Source organism: Meleagris gallopavo, chromosome 1, assembly GCF_905368555.1.
Source record: "Meleagris gallopavo chromosome 1, MGAL_WU_HG_1.1, whole genome shotgun sequence".
In the NCBI taxonomy this organism is placed as follows: Eukaryota; Metazoa; Chordata; class Aves; order Galliformes; family Phasianidae; genus Meleagris; species Meleagris gallopavo.
The window spans coordinates 54058083-54078308 of NC_139404.1; the positions used below are offsets into that span (position 1 = coordinate 54058083).

General features: G+C 41.1%; 2 protein-coding genes and 1 long non-coding RNA gene across 3 annotated transcripts; 2 read left to right on the forward strand and 1 right to left on the reverse strand.

The window, feature by feature from the left end:
• The first annotated feature begins 40 nt into the window (after positions 1-40).
• On the forward strand, positions 41-1494 carry UQCC6 (ubiquinol-cytochrome c reductase complex assembly factor 6). The gene is made up of 2 exons (XM_003202375.5): positions 41-219; positions 601-1494. Exons 1-2 carry the CDS (start codon positions 112-114, stop codon positions 694-696), a joined length of 204 nt encoding a protein of 67 aa, XP_003202423.1. The 5' UTR covers positions 41-111; the 3' UTR covers positions 697-1494.
• A 4060-nt stretch (positions 1495-5554) lies between these two features.
• Positions 5555-15109, reverse strand: HSP90B1 (heat shock protein 90 beta family member 1). Its single transcript, XM_003202376.5, has 18 exons — positions 14931-15109; positions 14517-14616; positions 13699-13840; positions 13506-13622; positions 12898-13229; positions 11981-12092; positions 11206-11325; positions 10597-10713; positions 9984-10121; positions 9824-9901; positions 9673-9738; positions 9127-9396; positions 8664-8909; positions 8251-8387; positions 7807-7885; positions 7551-7706; positions 6922-7020; positions 5555-5819 (listed from the first exon to the last, which is right to left on the reverse strand). The coding sequence occupies exons 1-18, from the start codon at positions 14977-14979 to the stop codon at positions 5790-5792; spliced, it is 2388 nt and encodes a 795-aa protein (XP_003202424.1). The 5' UTR covers positions 14980-15109; the 3' UTR covers positions 5555-5789.
• Positions 15110-15221: 112 nt separating this feature from the next.
• On the forward strand, positions 15222-19496 carry LOC146545332 (uncharacterized). Its single transcript, XR_014884352.1, has 2 exons — positions 15222-15596; positions 18668-19496. It is a non-coding gene; the product is annotated as an uncharacterized LOC146545332 (long non-coding RNA).
• The last annotated feature ends 730 nt before the right edge of the window (positions 19497-20226 follow it).

Here is a 20226-nt window from a genome sequence, read left to right on the forward strand (position 1 = left end):
TTGGGTAGTCGGGGGAGGGGTCGGCTGAGCAGCAGCCGGAAGTCGCGCGTCAGCGGCCCGGAAGAGTGACGCACTTCCGGCGCGCCACTTGATGGGAGGTGGTAGGCCGCCATGCCCGCGGGTGTGCCCTGGTCCACTTACCTGAAGACGTTGGCTGCCAGCATGCTGGCCATGTTCGCAGGAGCCGAAGTGGTGCACCGGTACTACCGGCCTGACCTCGTAAGTGCTGCTGTAAATTAAATTATTTATAAAAGGCAAATGGAACCTCTTTTTTTTTGTCACAAAGAAGAAAAACATTGACAGAAATTTCAGCTGGTGCCTTGAAGGTGCGCTGCGCGACGTACCAAACGGCCAAGGGCAGCTTTGTGCCTTTAAACAAACCGTGCCTCTTTCTCTTCCTTTAATTCAAAGTGTGCTTTGAAATTTGAAGTCAAATTCCAAAAAGGTGGTAGGTAGATGTTGAAGATGTTTTGCTTGTAAAAATTAGTATGTTCTGGGAGATGCAATGACAGCTTGGATATAATGCTGTCTCTTGCAGTGTTTTTGTGAGGGCAGCTTTTCTTCTTCCACAGCAGTGACATCTTTCTCTGTTTTTAACAGAGCATACCTGAAATACCTCCTAAGCCTGGAGAGCTGAGAACAGAGCTGCTGGGTCTGAAAGCAAGATCAAAACAAGCTGAAACATCCCAGCATTGACTGCAGTTTGCTTTTTGTGTTTTGAGAACTACGTAGTAGGTTGCTCCAAGAGTAATGCCTATTTATTTCCATGGAAACAATAACTGATACAAAAAGCACAATAAGAATATGCGAGCAAATTCCAAGCTACAAAAATGTCTCTCCACATAGTTGCCACCATTAGTCAATTTGTGTGCACGAATAGATGAAGGCACTCTTCATTCCATGGTGTAACTGTTATGTGTGGCTACTGGGAATGCAGCTTGTTCATGTCGCCGTTGCTACTGCTGAAACACAGCACCCACTGCCTCATTGTGCTGATATCCACCGGTTGGTCTCCGTAACCATTCACAAGCATTGATGAATGTCACTGGGTGCATTTTTTTTCCACCTGGAGGAATTCAGTGATGCGCCTTTGCTTCATACATACTTCCACATCAGATGCCATTGTCAGGTTGCCCCTCTGCTGTCCTCTGTTGCATGGCAACAAAACGTAACAAGAACACTGATGAGAAGGTTCAACCTCTACTGCTCTACCACCAACATCCCCCTCTGACATCATGGACCAACATAATGGCACAGGAGGCATTACTTTTGGAGCAGCTCATATAGGACAGCTAGAACATTTGGTCAATTCTCTCAACTGCAGAAGTCCATACGTAAAATACTGAAGCTTCTTTCTTGAAAGCAGAATTATACACAGTATATGTTAAAAGTAAACTTATGAATACTGTTAAAAGTGTAATATGTTGCGTACCAAAATATGTATGATTTTGATTTGCAGTGTGAATATTCTTCAGAATAAAAAATGTGAACTTATGCTTGGCCACGTCTACTGGAGTTTGAACTTTTTAAGCTGTTGTCTTGATTTCAGCTGGGATAATCTTCCTGGTAGCTGCTATGGTGCTGTGTTTTGGACTTAAGATGAGAATAATGCTGGTAATAGTTGCTGAGTAGTGCTTATTACAGCAGGTCCAGGACATTTTGGCTTTTCCTGCTGCACTGTCAGCAAGAGGCTGTGAGTGCATGAGAGGGCCTGAGAGAGGACATGGCCTGAACAGCTGCCCCGACTGGCCAAAGTGTCAGCATTCAGCTTCTCAGGAAGGTATTACACATGCTGGGTCCTGCTCTCATAGAAGTGGCTGAATAGTTCCCCGCAAATGAAGCCCTTGTTTTGCTTTCATACACTGCTTATTTTAGCTAGTAAATGCTTTTACATCAATCCATGAGTTTCCTTGCTTCTACCTTTCCGATTCCCCCATCCCCCCTCCACTGAGGGGTTGTGAGTGAGCAGCTGCATGGTGCTGAGCTGTACCAGGGTTAAACCACAACAGCTGATTAGCAAGGAGAACAAGTTAAGCTTATGGAAAAGTCAAGTTCTATGGCCAGGCATTAAGTCCCAGTGAGCTTATATGTTCTTCTGTAGTAGAACTCCACTCAACTGTTGGCATTTCCCACCTCTGTAGACTACAACTCAGTTTTTGTTCAGTGTAATCTAGGATGTAACACAGAAAATCATAGCGTGGACAAAATATGAGTTTCTTCACTAGAGCACACAGGCCTCCTAATACTGGTTAACTGCCACAGCAGCAGCTGTATTGGCTTTGAATTACTGGCAGGAAGCCTGTTTTGAGCTAAGAGATTGTTTCAGTTAAAACTGAGTAGACATTTACAGATTCCACCAAAATTATGTGTACGTACTCCATTACGTATTATGGCTTTTGATAGCCATGAATGTTCAGAACTCTGAAATAGCAAGTACAGGTTTACTGTTCAGTTCTCACAGTCTCTCCACAAAGTTCTTATGCCCAGAACTCAAAAAAAAAAAAAGTACAAAGTGAACATGTTACAAAGAGGGTGCACCTACCCCTTTTTGAATGGCTCACAGTAGAAAGGGAAGGTTGGGGATTGCTTTCCTATGGGAAAGGTACCTAAACAAGACACAGGGTCATTCGCAGTTCTCACTGAGGTTGGACTTGGGAAAGAAAAATCACAGGCTGACTGCTGACCCATGTGGCTAGGAGGCAAAAAGCTCATTAATTGCTTTTGACACAGTACCCTAGTTCTTAATAGCACAAGGATCTACAAACACTTGTTGCAAGTGTTTTTATGTCTATTCCAGCTGTGAAGCATATAGTATTTTACATATGCTTTTGTAAGGTGGGATCTGTTTTCCTAATGAAAGGAGCTCAGTGTGTAGTTCTTCCCTGTCACACAGCTGTTTGAAGCCAATGATCCAGAAAAGCAGCTGAGGAAGGATATTTATCCTCTCTTCCCCCATGGAGTTCATGCTGCAGTCTGTGCTACGCATCACTAGAGCAGTTATATTCATTAATGAAAACAGTGTAAAGGAGATACTGATTCTATCTCACACACCGAATTCAAGTAAAATCAATCTAGAGGAAAACATTTTACTAAGCTCAGTTGCAGTGGGACTTCTGGCACTGCACCTAAACAAAGGCAAAGAGGAGATCGACGCTGCTCACCTCAGCAATTTCAAAACATAGGAACAGTTTATTGAAGAAAGATGAGGCAGTTCAACAGTATTTTGTTCCTATTCTAGCTAACAGCATTTTCAGTTATCCCTTTAAAGAGTCAGGATTTACTAAGCCTTACCCTGAGTTACACTGTCAGACTATTACCTCCGTCGTTCTGCCACTGCCTTACAGCACAAGATGCATTCTACTTCAGATCATAGGGCTGCAGAAAATTTAATCACATCCATTCAGCTTTCTCCAAATGGCTCCTGCTGTTAGTGGAAATGGAACAGCATGGAGTACATTTTCGATTTGGGGGAAATCACTGTCTTGAGTGCCCATCTAATAGCAGCAAAGCTATCTGCACACCAGGTTTGAAAAGCAGCAGTAGCACTCCCCTGAAAAAGTACAAGTAATGCAGGTAAAGAAATAGTCTCAATATGACTGCAAAGCTTTTTCCAGCAGTGATGCCATTCTACGGAGTTGACAGAAATAACTAAAAAAAACCCCCAAACCTTAACAACTGCATGCTTGTGCCTATTAATAGCAGACACTTGTCACTCAAGGGTAAAGAAAGCATCTGGACCACAGCCATGTTGCACATGATATCCTCAGATGAGGAAGAAGCACAAAGCATGACTATGAAGTGCTCTCTTTATTATTTCTAAAATGCAATCAGATAGGGCATTCTAGAACCAGTCAATGCAATGAGAACTTCAGCCACAGAACAGAGCAGTTTGTTTAAGGTCTACAAGGAATTAACAAATTAAAATAGCCAGACAATCCTACACTTCTAGTAACATCTGTTAGATTTCTGAGCTGCAGTAACAGACAAACAGTAAGCCTGAGCCACAGTTGCTACTCAGGCTAGTCAAACACAGAACATTTCTTACATATTAATGGATGTTCGAGTTCATTTTTCAAGTTGTAATGTTCCAGATTCACAAAGATATTTTTTAGGAAGCAGTAAATCAAAACCTCAGAAGCAACCGAGCACAAAATGATGTTGCACCTGACATACTAAGAGGACCAGTCTCTGCTGCTCAGAGGCATACTACAGTTGATACTGTTACCTGCTGGAATGGCATTGGTTAAGCCATTCAGCTTCCTGTACCAATATTTAACTATGTACTTAAGACACTAATGAGTGAGCAAGAAAAACAACAAGCAAAAACAGTCCTTTCACTCAATAAATTAAGCTCCTGTACTAGCATTAAACAGCATTCTTTATTAAAGTCTATGCTTCTGAATAAGCCCCAACTCAGTAACACCACACTAGTATATGGTATTTGTACTCATTACATGGAAACAGCGTGCTTGAGCAACACAGAAACCTAGTGAAAGCAAATGGAAAGATAGAAAGCAATCTCTTCAGCTTATTGTTTAGATGCCTCACCTAATTACAAATTTTACTTTGATTTCAAGACTCCAATTTTACTCTTTCACATGCCTAGTTAACAACTCTACTTGAGCATCAATTTTCTTGTAGAGCACTATTATGAAGTACTTTCACAGAGGAAGGCTAGAAATGCCAATGTAAACATTGTCCACCAACCCTGTGAAGATTTGTTTCAAAAGCAGAGGCACTAGTGAGAGAACGTAGTGCTTTATCTAACCACATAAAGCTAACACAATGTATGGAACAAGGTGGTGCCCCCAGCTCAAACTCTACGTTTCACAGTATTTCATTTGGTGTCAACAGATTTAGCTTGCATTAAATTAAGTACTTACAGTGGTTTCTCTCAATAGTAGAACAAGAATTAAACAACTAACTGCCAAGAACTTCAACATTAAAAAAAAGAGGATAAAGTAGGACTACTGTAGTTGTTAGGAAAGCTACTTGAGTTAAAGGCAGGGTTACTACAGTAGAACACAGTATAATCTCCCATGCAGACAGCCACATCTAGTTGCTCTTCAGACCCTTAAACAAAATCACTTTCGCTGTTCTCAGCAGTGAAAGCTACCACTGCCTACTCTGTAAAGTGCAATCAAATCACACAATCCACTACTAACTGTATTTTATATTTGTTTCAGAAAGCCTGCCACAACCAGCTAACGAAGTTGCTTTTCCACAAAAGATAAGCTTCAGTTCCAACACTATTTTTAAACACCCCACCAGGTGACAGCAGTTATTCAACTTAAATATTTACTCTACCCAGGTTTCCATACAGCTCCCAGATACCAACCATACTTGGACGAACAGTGCAACAGGCTGATAAATGCAAACCCTGCCTTCAGCATACACTTATGGAACATACAGCAATCAAGAGTGTGGCTGTGCCAGTGTGGAAAGGCATGAGGATAGCAAACTAACAGTTGTACAAAGGACCTGAACACTCAAGACCATCCCTTTAATTCTTGTGATACTGCGGAGGATGAACTTAGGTAAAATTTAGAGGTACTGGTGTTTGGGAACATTTTATTTTGTACATGACAAGATTTTACACCAAGTCAGTTAAATAATACAAATTTACATTCGTGAGGAATGTTTTTTTTAGAAAAGTCAACTTAAAAAAAAAAATCTCCTTTGCCCTTAAACCCCATACCATCCCTCAACCTTTTACAGTGGAAAACAAACCAAAATCTAATTCACATCCTCTCTTGACCTCCCAGTGCAGGACAGTAGGTGAGTGCAGTTTACAGTTCATCTTTTACATCTGTGGATTCCTGTGGAGACAAAAAGAATCAGAACCTCGCTTTTTCAAAGTGCCAATGGTTACAAGAGCTGCTTCAGATTAACTACTGCTGACACTTTTCAAAGCACTAACAAATAACACAACTTTTGAAGGTGAAAACACATTCCTGTTCAAATGATTGAACATCAAGACTTGGCTGTTCAAAGTGGAAAAAGGCTACTTTTATTCCAGTTTGTTCAGGTGTTTGCGGCAGATCTACAGTTGACTACTGTTTATCTTCACTAATTTCTTCACTACTTTTCAGGTTCAGTTAGTACTCTTAATAGCCCCATTCTACTTGACTACAGCACTGCTTCCAGTCAGCAGTCAGAATCCTTTGTGTAACATGCAAGTAACCTCATCCAGTAAGTAGATCATAAAATCACCAAGCAATGACAGTACCTAAGGGAACAATGTAGTCCTAATCCTATATAATTCCCTTATTACTGTCATTTCATGTTATGTAACTGTGAAAACAGTTTAATAGCATCAAAAGCAATGCAACAGCTACAGTAAATACAGTTCTTCAAGTGTACTCTCAGGTAATCTAACAGCTAATAGTAGCTGAACATCTCTTTACAGCTTTGTATTTGTGCTGGCAAAAGACTAAAGTTACAGCACTCTTCCAAAAGCAACTTCAGCCAGCACGAGGAGTTGGGACTTCACAGTGACTTTAAAATTCACGTCACTGAAGAACTAATACTGGAGAGCTCAGCATAACAAGGTATTATTAGAACTACAGACATAACCCAAAGTCAAGGCAGCACTGCTCTAAGTCTGTAGTGCTGTTTGAAGGATTTCAAACCATGCACTGTCAGTTTATTGATGGAATCGCCTACAAGCTATGGAAAGCCAACATAACAGAAAGGGGATCTGCTTTTTCTTCAATTTGTTCAAGTATTGAATGTACCTAATAGTTTTTTTACAACAAAATTTATTAAGGAATGAGAAGTCATTTGTGCCAGAGTTTTTCACAAACAAATTGGAGAACCTAACACTAACAGCTATGGTTACAGAAGACCAAATGAAGAAATCTGTCACTGGATAGAATTGCACATGAACATTAAGAAAAAGAGTCAGACTTTAGATTTTACCTTCTGTGTTTCACTGTCTTCAGCATCAGCATCTACCTCTTCTTCATCTTGCTCTGCCTCCTCAGCTGCATCTTCAGGCTCTTCAGGTTCCTCCTCCACCTGGAGAAGTGGTCACAAACATTTTACTTGGTATTCAGAACCTTATTTGCATACAGTGTTTACTAGTTGCAGACTAGCTAAATATAGACTATGCAACTACTGCCAGTTTGTAATGCATGTCCCACACTACTTGAAGGATAAACCAGGTTCTCTTCAGCACTGATACATTATCATATTCTTCCTGGCAGGATACCCAGCATATATGTTCCTGCACAGCATCAGAGGAAGACCTATACCAACTTACATGCACTTATTTTACTGATGGAAAAATGCATATGCTTGGCCTCTAATTTACTCCCATAAAACCACCACGTAAAAACAGGGCAACACTTGAAAAGCCTAATGGAAAAGCAGAATCCGGAACAACTACAAAGAGGATACAAATGTGAAGTAGACTCATCACCTTTCCAGTCAGGAACTTAACTGTGCTCCTAAGCCCACATCAGCACAGGAAACTAGATAGGTTCTCATCTTAGAAAACAGATATTTAAGTCTATTATCATCTGCAAGTTGTAAGCAACCCAACTAACCTTTGCGTCCAGGTCAATGTTTAAACTCAAACGAAGCATCCTTTCTATTCTGTCTCCATATTCCTTTGTGTCTGGTAACATGTATCCTGATCTCAAAGTTGCAGTTTCAAACAACACCACTGCAAGATCTGAAACTGTTTTGTCATCTTCATTTTCCTAATGTGGAAGCATCAAAAAGAAACCACAAGCACACAGCTGTTAATTAAGCTGTACACAACTATGCAGGCAACGCTTCACTCTCCTGTTATTTGTTTACCTTAACTCGCCTCAGCATGTCTTTGATCAATGGATGTCTGGGATTTATTTCAAATGTCTTCTTCTGGCTAGCATAGTAACTGGAAAGAACAGAAGTCGTGTCACTAGGTTTTGAAATATTAGGCCCAGCTACACCTTAAGCCCATACATGCTAACGACAACCACAGTAACAAGTTCATTCCCCCCTATTATTAGCTAAACACCGAAGACATTGGAGTTCTGAAAAGTTTTTGCTCTCATCATCAAATGAGAAGCAAATACCACTGATGAGCCTTGCTTAGAAAGCAGTTCTACATACCAGGTTGTCAGATGTTGCAACCTATCTGTAAGTGACCTTAAAATCATAGAGGATCATCTGAACCAGACGGAAGCCTGGAGAGATCCCACCAAGCAAGGAAGGTCATCAACTACTTTTCACACCTGCTGCTACATAACTGAAGCTTACTTTGTAGATATGTCCTTCCCAGTTTGGTAAGCTTGAGCCTTCATGATTCTTTCCATGTTGCCAGACCATCCATACTGACTAGCCACAAGCGCACATGGAGACTGTGTTAAACGTTGAGACAGCACAGCCTTTTCAATCTGTGGAAAATACGCTTCTATTAGTTCACAGCACCACTCTTATAAAGCAAAAAAATCAAGCGTACTCACTTCAATGCTTTCTGAAAACTCTGAAATGTCATTCTAACTTACTACCTTCCCAAAATAAGTGTTTAAGCACAATTGTTAGAGAAAACGATTAGAGAACAGGACATAGAGCTGACAGCAAGGTCTCTAAGAATTCACAAGGCATTGTACTTCACTTCTAAATTTACAAACGTGAATTTGTCATTGCCACATGTTACATGACATTTGTACCTTGTCCTTTAGAGCTTTGTCTTTCATCCAGTTCAGGAGTGGTTCAAATTCCTTCTCCAAGGCTTCACGACTCTCCTTGGACTTTTCACTTTCCTCAAACTTAACTCCTTCCTTCGCTACATTCTGAAACCTCTTGCCATCAAACTCTGGCAGAGCCTGAATGCAATATTCATCTACAGGTTCAGTCAGATAGATTACTTCATAGCCCTTTTTCAGAAGGCGCTCAACAAACGGTGAAGATTCAGCCTAAGATGAGAACAGATTCAGATGTCAGTTTACCAGTGTCGATACCAGCAACTACTGGCAACTATACATGTATTCAATGAACATTAATACAAAGAAATCTGAACAGCAGTTATAATATAAGAATGGAATAGCCACATATACAGCAAATACAGAAAGCTCATTATATTATTCATACTTAGAAAACTAGAAGCTGTAACTTCTTTCCCTCCTCACATACCTCCTTTCTGCTGGCACCTGCCATGAAATAAATTTTGTCTTGTTTCTCTTTCATTCTTTCCACATATTGGTCAAGGCTTGTAAGGTTACTTTCGTGATGGGAAGACTGGAAGCGAAGCAGTTTAGCCAGCCGTGTACGATTGGAATGATCCTCAATAACTCCAAGCTTTACATTAGTACCAAACTCCTTCCAGAATGTATCATTGTATTTTTCTTCTGCAATTTTCTTGATCATATCAAGAGTTTTACGAACAAGCTTCTTTCTGATCACCTAGGGAAAGCAGTAATGTCAGGTTATAGCAGTAAGAACCCTCAATTTGGCCTCATCACAAAGAATGGATTCAAAACACTACTCCTGCTTTAGAAGTAAACAGAATTAGTCTGAATGAAGCTTTGGCTTCCTATATAGTCAGGAATGTGAAACTGAAGTATTGAAAACTAAATTAATCAAGCTATTTTTGCCTCTCAAATCTTACTTGTCACCTGTTTATTCATTTTAAATTGGTCCCTTATTAAAATCAAAGATATCTAAAACCATCTATCTTACCTTTAATAACTTATGCTGCTGAAGTGTTTCACGAGATACATTCAAAGGAAGATCATCAGAATCCACCTAATTGAAAGAGAAACTTTGTAAGTATAGCTAGCAGCCTTTGGATAAAAACAACACACAAATGCAAATAAGGTTTAATACTTACAACACCCTTAACAAAGTTAAGATATTTGGGCATCATGTCATGGAAGTCATCAGTGATGAACACTCTTCTAACATACAGCTGAATTAGAAAAGAAAAAAGCAATTATTGCTTTCTTCATTTTTAACAACAAATCACAGCTATAAGCATTTGCTTGCCTTACCTTAATGAAATCACTTTTTTTGGATCCATACTCATCAAACAAGCCACGTGGAGCAGAATTAGGAACAAACAAGATTGATTTGAAAGTTACTTCCCCTTCAGCAGTAAAATGGATGTAAGCCATTGGATCATCATGTTCCTGTGAAGAGAATTTTTTTTAAAATCCATGTTGGCCAGGTATTGGCAAATCAATATTCTTCCATCCATAACATGATGTCACATGTTGCTGCACAGCTAACTGTACTTTGTGAAAACAGAATTCCAAATTCAACTGGGTTACTCACATAGAAGTGAGATCTACCCCACTTCTGCTTATAAAAGCCAACCAAAAAGATAACAATAGCCAGTAATCAATAGCTCACAACATAGTTAACATCACACTGTATCAACAAGTGAAGACAACGTGCCTTTCTCTCTTTTACTACATACAACACGAACATCACTACTCCCTCAAATGAGATGGAAAATTAATTTGTCAGCACTTAAATACAACAGTAAGCTCCACAAAGGTTGGATTACCACCATCTACCCCTCAGACCTAGGTCAGCATTATCGTTCCACCCTCACCAGCAGTAAACCACTCCTTCAGAATTATCTCAAGGCTTTAAGCTCACCTTGGAAAATGTTTTGTAAAAAGCTTTATATTCATCCTCTTCAACTTCTTTAGATGGTCTCTGCCAGATTGGTTTTATGTCATTCATGAGCTCCCAATCCCAGACAGTCTTCTCAACCTAAGTAAAACCAGAGTAAATACTCATTCTCAGTTCAGCTTTTTAGTCAAATAGACTTCACTAAAGCTGAAATCGTAACAGCATTGTTTATTAGTGTATAGTTCATTAACTAGACAACTGACTGAGTATTCCCATTCAAATGTATCCATTAGTCTGAGTGCAAAGGAACAGAAATTAAACCCATACTTCAGTGTACCGTATGCACATTTTGCACTCTATCATTGCAATTTCTGTTCTACTGCCATCCAGTAGAATATATTCAAGCTAGTCAGTCAGTTCACTCAAGTCCACCTCTCATTTCTAGCAGTTCACTGCACGAACTCCCAAAGATTTAGAGTTAATTCCAGGGTTACTGCCTCACAAGCCTATTGCCACTCACTTGTCTTATTTTCACACAAGTTTGATTTACCATCATCCTCCCCACAATGTCAACTTCATGAAAACTCCCCAAATCTCTGTTCGTTACAAAGTTCCTCATCTCAGAAAGCTTACCTTCTTAGTTTTTGGTTTCTTCTCTTCCTCCTCTTCTTCAACTGCAGCTTCATCATCATCTGTTTCTTCTTTTTCCTCCTTTGCTTCCTCCTCTTCAATGGGTTCTTCAACAGTCTCTGTCTAAAGAGACAATTGGAAGTGAGGAATGTTTAATTTCCTACCAGGTATCTTCTAGTATTCTCTCAGATAGCTTAATCTCTCAGCACTAGTTTAACTTGTATTATCTGCCCTCTCACAAACATTTGTCAGTAGACAGCTACCTCTTTTCAGCTGCATTTTTTGTGAATGCCTGCTATCCTGCAGTACACTGGGAGGTCACTGTTCTCAACTTTCAAGACCTTCAACATGATTTCAGGTTTTCTATACCAAGAAAACATCCTAAGAATAAGCCTAAAAATTGAGAGGCTGCCATATGTACAGAAGAACACCTAAAAATGGCCCTGCTTAAAAGCTTAACAAGCTTCCAGCTACTAAACAAAGCCAGTGGAAGAAACATCTTTTGTGCAATCTTGCTTCTTTTGTAGCACTGAGGCACAGCAAATCAAAGTTCCTCTGAAGTCTGCAATTCAGTAATGCATTAACTTTTAGACAGCGTACAGCTACTAAAACACTAGTCAGTTCTTTCTTCCCACTGATTTTAAAACACTCGAAGAAAGAAGAGTCAGGAAATAGACCAGTAAAGATTCTATAACATGCTTTCACTCTTGAAAGATCAGGCCCTTGAAGGCTGAGATACACAGCTCTCAGCATACAACACTTTGTTAAATACACTTACCTTGCTGCTCCACACATATATGGGGAAGTTTATGAACTGCGAATATTTCTTGACTAGATTTTTAACAGTGTCCAACTCAAGATAATCGGATGCTTCTTCCTTCAAGACAAGGCTGAAGAAAAATAGAAGTTAAAAGTCTGAGCAAGTATTTTCAATTAGTTTTAGAGGAGGAGATGCATCTTCCCACTGTTGCAGCTATGCTGATTTAAATTTATGCAACTGCACTACTCAATGCAACGCTCAGCTCTCTCTTACAAATACAGTCTGTATTTTTACTACTGCAACCAAAAAAGAAATATTCTGATGCTCATATGGATCTTGAGGTATTCTTACTGACTTCATCTGGAACCAGAGCACCATGAACTTCTTCCTGCCAACAAATGGCACTGTCACACTGATCTACCTATCACTGGTAAAAAGTCCTGAAAATGATTTCAGCTTGGAGTCCTAGAAGGCCCTGATCAAACTGATTTTCATGCTCACAAAAACACAGGAAAATACAGGACTTCCAAACTACACCTAATCTGCAACTTGCTTTAGATCAGTCTGATTACTATATATACACCACAATCACTTTCCAAGAGGAAATTCTACAGCCAATGTAGAGATTTTGTTGTACCAGATCTTCACAACTGCACTGAGAAACTAAATCTGCAGGCAACTGCAACTATTTGGAACCGCTTGCCAACAACTTTCAAGGTGTTCATTGTTTTCTTCATTCTATTAGATGGAACGAAGAACTGTATTAGTGTGTTAACACTCCACCTTCTGCATGCAGCTACTGGTTTGGATGTTTCTATTCAACTGGAAAAAGCTACAATCCAAGAACTGAACGGTACACATAGTCACAATGCTAAAGTCACCCATGTATTCCAGTTAAAAATAATTCTTGAAATCCAAGGAAATGCAATACTTACGTTATGGTTGTGCCACGTCCCAGAGTATTTCCTCTTGGATCATCAATCACAGAGAACTCATTTGAATCTGACTCCCAAATATGCTGGGTATCATTGTTGTGCTTAGATGTGACAATAACTCTGTCTGCTACCAAGAAAGCAGAGTAAAAGCCAACGCCAAACTGGCCAATTAACTCAGATGTCGACTGGCTATCATCCTGCATTTCAGTCATCTTGTTTAAGAATTCACTTGTACCAGACTTCGCAATGGTACCAAGGTTTTTAATCAACTCCTCTTTTGTCATGCCAATACCCGTATCTGTAACGTGAAGCATGTTCTTCTCTTTATCGCACTGAAAACAATAAGAAGAGGTAGTGTGACTTCATTTTAAATCTTAAGACAGTGCACTAACTGAGAAAAGGGTGAAGAGTGCTAACTATTCAAATATGTCTGCCAGCAAAAGCTACTATTAGATGAAAGCAAGAGTGGAGTTTGATAAAACTTATCACTAATATAACACTGTTAAGCATTAAACTGAATAAAGTAACCATGCACCAACTTCTTAGATCCCTGTCACTGCTCTTTGGTAAGAATACCAAAAAGGAATTACATAACTAACATTTCATACCTTGATTTTAACAGTGAGTTCCTCATTACCAGCAAGAGCATTTTCATCAGTCAAGGATATTAAGCGTATCTTATCCAAAGCATCTGAAGCATTTGAAATAAGTTCTCTCAGGAAAATCTGAAATAGAAACAAGTTGTCAGGAACTCAAGAACACAAACTGTTCTAACAGTTCTAACTTGATAAAGATACTAACCTCCTTGTTTTTATATAGAGAGTTAATAATAAGCTTCATCATTCTGTTAACTTCTGCTTGAAAGGCAAACTTCTCAGATTTTTCTCTGATTTCTTTGATCTGGGATGCATTTAGGCCATCTAGCTGGATAGCTTCTTCCTCTCTGTAAGAATGAAAATCTGTCAAACAGCCTTGCCTATGCACAGTTATCATTAATTTTATGACCTGGCAACAGCAATAATAGTGTACCTAAGGCAACAACAAGATCCTTAGCCCCTGACAGTGTAAACATGGTAAAATTATACCAGATTTGCAATACTAGCTATCTTCACTTGCATATCCACCATCTAAAACTTGAGCAAAAACCCATGTATGTGGCTAAGATTATTTTACTTAGAAGCAATTCAGGTAGAAACACAGGTATGTTACAAGGACTGCAATCCTCAACACATGGTATGCTACACAGGAGCCGAAATCATTTATAGGTACAGAATTTTTCAATCAACAAGCACATAGTTGACACCACCTATATTCTTATATATAAGAATAGCCTTCTGTCTGTTTATGCAACTTTCAAGCAGCTACTGCAATTAGACAAAAATCAAGCAGAATATTTCTGAATCCAAGCTCTCAAGCTTGCCTCTATATAGAAGAAGCAACAGCTCCTTCCCTGAATACTGTATTTCTCAGAACTGACTAAACTTAGTTTTGGAAAGGCATTACACCCCCTCCACTCCAATCTTTGAGTGTTTAAGCATTGCTGATGCTGGAACTGATCCTCTGAAAGCAGGAGAAAGCCTTATTGCCACAAGTAGCTTAGCAGCACCCCTGCTACTCACCTCTGAACAACTTCATCATCAGTTCGGGATCCTTCTCTGCTTTTACCCAGATCTTCTTCCACGGTCGCATCCGCATCCACCTCCTCAGCGGTCACCGAAGCTGGATAAAACAAGCAATAACGAGTCCGGTCCCAGCTCTGCCAAACCCGCACCCCGTCCCCGACGTGCCCGCAGCCTCGCCCCCCAGTCGCGGCGCATGAGCCGTGAGCGGCACTCCCCTCCCCCGCTCCTCCGAGGCGCCTACAGCGCCGGGATGGAGGCAACGCCGGCTCTCCCGGGCCCCAGCAGCCCAACCTCTCTTCCCGCGGCCTCCATCCCCTCAGCGAGCGGTGGGCTGAGCGCCGCCCAAGAGAACCCCCTGCGGACTCCCTTCCCCCCAACCGACGCTTCCAGAAGGACGACTACAGCACCTACCGGCCAGGAGAAGCGCACACGCCAGAGCCAGCGCCCACGCTGACTTCATGATGCCGCGGCCTGCAGTCGTCGAGAGGAGAACGGCCCGACGCGCCCTGCCCTGAGCCGCACAACTCCACCGTGACGCCTCCCGAACCGCCGCCGAGCCCGCTAGAGCGGCGCCGGCCCTCCCCCTCCGCCTTATCAACGCGCCCCGACGGAGAGCGGGGGGGGCTCTCCGCGCGTGGCCAATGGGAGCGCACCACGCCAAACACGCAGCCAATAGAGAACGCGTGAGGGTGGGGCTTGAAGTCTTCACCGCCAATCGTGGCTTTCCATGTGCGGTTTCCTGCGGACGGAGCGTGGCCGGTGTCGATTGGCCGGGAGGAGCCACGCTCGGCCAATCGTATCCGCGGGGGGGTTTAACCGGTACTGCCGGACGTTGTTTTTTCCAGCGGCCGACCGGTCAGCGTCCGACACCGGGGCCGGTAGTCGCAACCACAGTGGCCGCAGTCAGCAGCATTGAGGACAAAATCCACATGTGCACGCCAGGCTCGACCGCTTCCGGGAGCACTCGGGATGTTAACCAGGCACCCCGTTGCCGTGGCAACAGGTGTTTCCGGTCTCGTCGTGCCTCAGTGACAGACGGGGCTGCCATGAAATATGGCGGCTAAGCGAGAGCCGCAGGTAGCGCGCTTGTGTGTGGTGCCGCGGTGCGTGCCGGGAGTTGTAGTCCTCACTTGGGCTCGCGGCGCGCTCGCGACGGGGGCTGTGCACAAAATGGACGCCATTAGAGGGCCCGCCTTAGGTGGGCTGCGCGCCATGTCCTGGCCTCGGCTCGTGCTGTCCTCTGGTCCTTCACGCGGGCTAGTGTGGTGACCATCACTGTCCGTGAGGTATCACACAATTGTTGGGGGTTGGAAAAGACCTTCGAGATTGCCAAGTCCAATCACCCATATAATGCTGCCACGTCCTGAAGTGCCACATCCATCTCCTAAATACACCCAGGGATGATGACACCACCGCTCTCCTGGGCACATGTTCCCATACCTAACCCCCTTTTCCATGAAGAAATATTTTAGATCAAATTTGGTGGACTCCAAATCTTCTGGGTTACCTTACCTTTATGACCACACAGTATGTAACGTTGGTTTTAAAGGAGACATGGAACTGTCAAATCTCTGCTCAGTGCTCTGAATTTAGAGGTCAGGCTGGCACTGTTTGCTTTACGCAGATTACACAGTTTGCTTTCTTCAAAGCTAGGTTGTATTACCCAGGACACAGGTGATACATAGGACTGAGGACTGCGGGCTTAATGCTCTCACAAGGAGATTTCCTTGTCTTTGCAGAGAGGTTGGCATTTGAAAATGACCAATTCTACTGAACACTAAACTTATAAAATTGTTTAACTATTTTAAAGCTATGAACATGCTGTCCAGTACTGCTATCTATATTTTATTCAGAGTCAGAGAACCATTAAGGTTGGAAAAGACCACTGAGATCATTGAGTCCAACCGTAATCATCTAGTCCAGTGCTTGAAGCAAATCTCAGTAGAATTTTCACTTAAAATATATTTAATTTCTGCATAATTTTTGCTTAAAAAAAACCTCAAGAAGCATTTAAAAATCTCGGTTGCACTACCATTTAAAGGAAATCTGAATACCACTGTTCAGGGTTTAATACTGTCACAAAGCTGTAATTTCTAAGAGCTAATAGTACTTCAGCTTGAGAATTAGCTGCACTAAAGCAATGGACAGCAATTATATATGCTCTTGAAGATTGTATAATGATTGAAAGAGTATATTTAAGTGCTCTATTTGCTCTTTTAACTAGAAAAGCAAGAGCGTGTGGTGATAAGAGAGAGTACAGGTAATGTGTTTTTCTGTGCAAGCAGTAGAGCAAACCTGTCCAGTGCTCTGAGTACAACTTTATCAGTTCACCTAGGGGAAGCCTGCTTATTGAAACATGCTACATGATTGTGGCTAAAAGTTGGAACTAGCAAGAAGTATTGTTGCTAGAAATGGCGACAGAGAAAAACTGAGTGTTGTTCAGATGACCTGACTGGGTATTTGTTTTAACTAGCTAAATTAGCCAGCTAATCTTCCTAGACTCCATCTGTAACAGAGGGATAGTTCTTTCACTGTGCTAGCTGTGGCATATGTCACTCACTTCTGATCTGATTAAACTCAAGCCCAGCAAAATACTCTGTGCTTAAATCAGCTTATATCATGTCTAGCATGCACCAGACTGGAGCATGGTAAAGAGCAGGAGTTTATGGCTAGGAGAAGGTGATACCCTTCTGCATAACCTTTCTAGGGAACTTGCTTTAGCAGGAGGTTGGACTAGATGATCTCCAGAGTCCCTTCCAAACTATACAATTCTCTCATTCTATGATTTTTTTGATGATGATGGGCTGAGAAGCCTGGGATATATCTTACATAGGACTTCCAGCCCTGCTCTAGTTTTAGGAGTGGAAAATCCTAACTAAAAGGGTCCTTCCTGTACTGTGAAAGGCTACTCAAATATTCTACATTTTAATGTACAAACATATTTAGACCTTTTTTTTTTTAAAAAAAAAAAACATTTTGCAAATAAACTATGTTTTGTTTGTAAGTTTTTTTCCCCCACTTATAATAATGTCAATTGCTAGATCTGGATACATTTAATATTTCCAGAATGCAGTGGAGAGCTGTGTGAAAGAGATGGCTGAAGGGGTATTTAGGTCTTTAGTTGCTTTGAATGATAGGTGTATAAAAGAAAACAGTAAGCACAGAGTATTTGCACTGAACTAATGCTCGACCAGAAGACAATTTCACTTTCTTAGTTCTTCTCTTTTCCTTTTCCTCCTGTTTTCCTGGTTTTCTAAAATTTGGCAGTTTGTGCAACTGAATATTTGTGAATGTTTCTGAAAAGCCATCAAGGGTCCATAGGTCCTCTTCATAAAGTGCTGTGATTGTGACTCTTCTCATGGTGTAGCAGTACTGTAGATGACACAAAATGTCCAGTATCACATCTATCAGTTTTTGATGTGATAATGTATGTGTATATACACTCTTTTCAGAGAGTAATAAGTATTGGAGAGTGGTATGAAACACACTGTGGTAGTGCCACAGATCATGAGCTGTAGCATCTTCATTACCCTAGAGGTGAATTGTAATGGCTAAGAGAAAGGAGAACACTCATCCCGATGAAAATTATTACTGTATATATCCATGAACCCATCAAACAGAAACAGTTTTGAGAAAAGCAGCATTTTCTCTGAGGTCTGGCAATGGACAGTGTGTTGCTTTCTTGGCTGCAGCAGGGATCAGAGTCCTGGATCCAGTGCATGGCAAAGTTTTCTGCAGATAGCAAAACTTGCTTCTCAGTATAAAAATCACTCTTAATAATGATATTAAATTGGAATGTTTCTTACTAATTGTTACAGTAATATCAGTGTTCTCACTTTACATATTTTACTTCTGGTTTCTGCAGAAACAATAATAAAAAAGAAAACAAAAAACCTCTAAAACAGCATCAGATTAGATCATAAGGAGTTCTAGTACAACACTGTCATTTTATCTAAAGAATTGAGGAACCCTTTTATTTATTTATTGTTATTGGTCTCAATATTGCAACAAATCCTCTTTGTTTCATTATGAAAAGAACCAATTAAATGAGCAGGGAAACAGTGAGCTACGTAATGCAAACAGGAACTGTCTGGGCTCTTACTGACTGGTTTTCCTCTTGTCCTTTTATTTCTCCTGGACCTTTGCAGCTGGCTGCTGTTGAAGAGAAGATACTGGGCTGATCTGAGGTGGCCATTCCTGGATACTACATGCATTTGTAGATGCTTTGTTAACTTGATCAACTTGAAGGCTTAGGAGCCTGAATGCAATGGGTGTAGGATACAGTCAAAATGAAATCCAGAAAGGAGCCTTAGGTACCAAAATGATCAGTCAGATTAATCCTTTGTCATTCATCACAAAAAAAAGCAGAACAGCTGCTATGAAACATTGCAAGTTGTCTGTATTTTTTCAACTTTACTTCCTTATCCCCACCATTTTTAGGTCACTATTCATAGTGGTGAGAGATGGGAAGGTGAAGACCCTAGTTGAACTGAAGTCTCTCTCAGCTTGGATTAATATTTCAATCACTGATTTGCTGGATGAAAGCAGGGTAAATGCTAGGCATACCAGTTGTTTTTTGAAGCCAGGCAGCAGTCTCCACCTTTTTTGAACGTCTGTCTGTGACGTGCTCTCAGCATCCTTTCTGGACTGAAATCTGTCAGGCATGAAAGAGAGAGTTGTTTGCTCTGAGGAGGTCAGGAGTGAGCTAGGCTCGCCATTACTTGATGCGATAAGTTTTAACAGTACTAGAGATTTTCAGTGCTTGGAGGACTTCAGAATGAAAACTGAGATGCTTACAGCTTAGATGGCTTGAAGGCCAAACAATTGCTGGGTCAACTTTTTAGAAGCAGCAGTTATGGATCCAAATTCCTGAAGAGGGCACTGGAGATGAGTTGTGGTTTTCTGTGGATTCAAGCTCCTGGAACTTCCAGGAGAGCTCTGACATTTCAAACACCAAACATGCAGGAGAGGTGTTCATACTGATATGCAAGTCCTCTGAGTCTGAGAAAAGATTGGCCGATATTAGGCAGGCTGCTCACCTGTTCCGAGGTGTAATAAAAGATTTAAAGGACTGGGGTCCAAATCATTCCTTCAGCAAGCAGTTTTTGTATAAATGTTTCTTTCAACATAACACCATCCAAATCATATTAGAAAGAGCCCTCCATCTGTATCTGCCACTGCTTTATGGTTTTCGTATGAAACTATTAAAGACATATTAAATAATGCCTTAAAATTCAGTATCATATTTCCACAACTTTTAATTTGTATTTTTGCCTTGCTCTGAGTTCGGCAGAAAGTGTTTGTTCTTCAAGTATCATTTGGCCTTTTGTCTGCTTTATGCCATTCCTCCTGAGATTGACAACACCACTGCAGCTGGAACTGGTAGTGAAAAGGCAGTAACCTGTATTTCCCCTTTGCCCTGAGTATTTCTGAACTCCGCAAGCTGTGCTTTGAAGATTCATGTTGTATTCTTGTAGTGTTTGGCAGAAGGGAATGGCTTGTATGCAGGGGTTTTTTGTCCTTAGCATAAAGGGCAAAAACTATGGAGGTGAAGAATTGTAACTTGAAGATTGCCATACAGATAAAATAACTATTTTGATCATTGCAAAAACCTTCCAGGCTCTGCAGATGCTAAAACCTCTGTGAGTTTCAGTATTACTGGAAATCCACACCTGCAGTGATATATTTCTGTGGCTAAGAATACAAA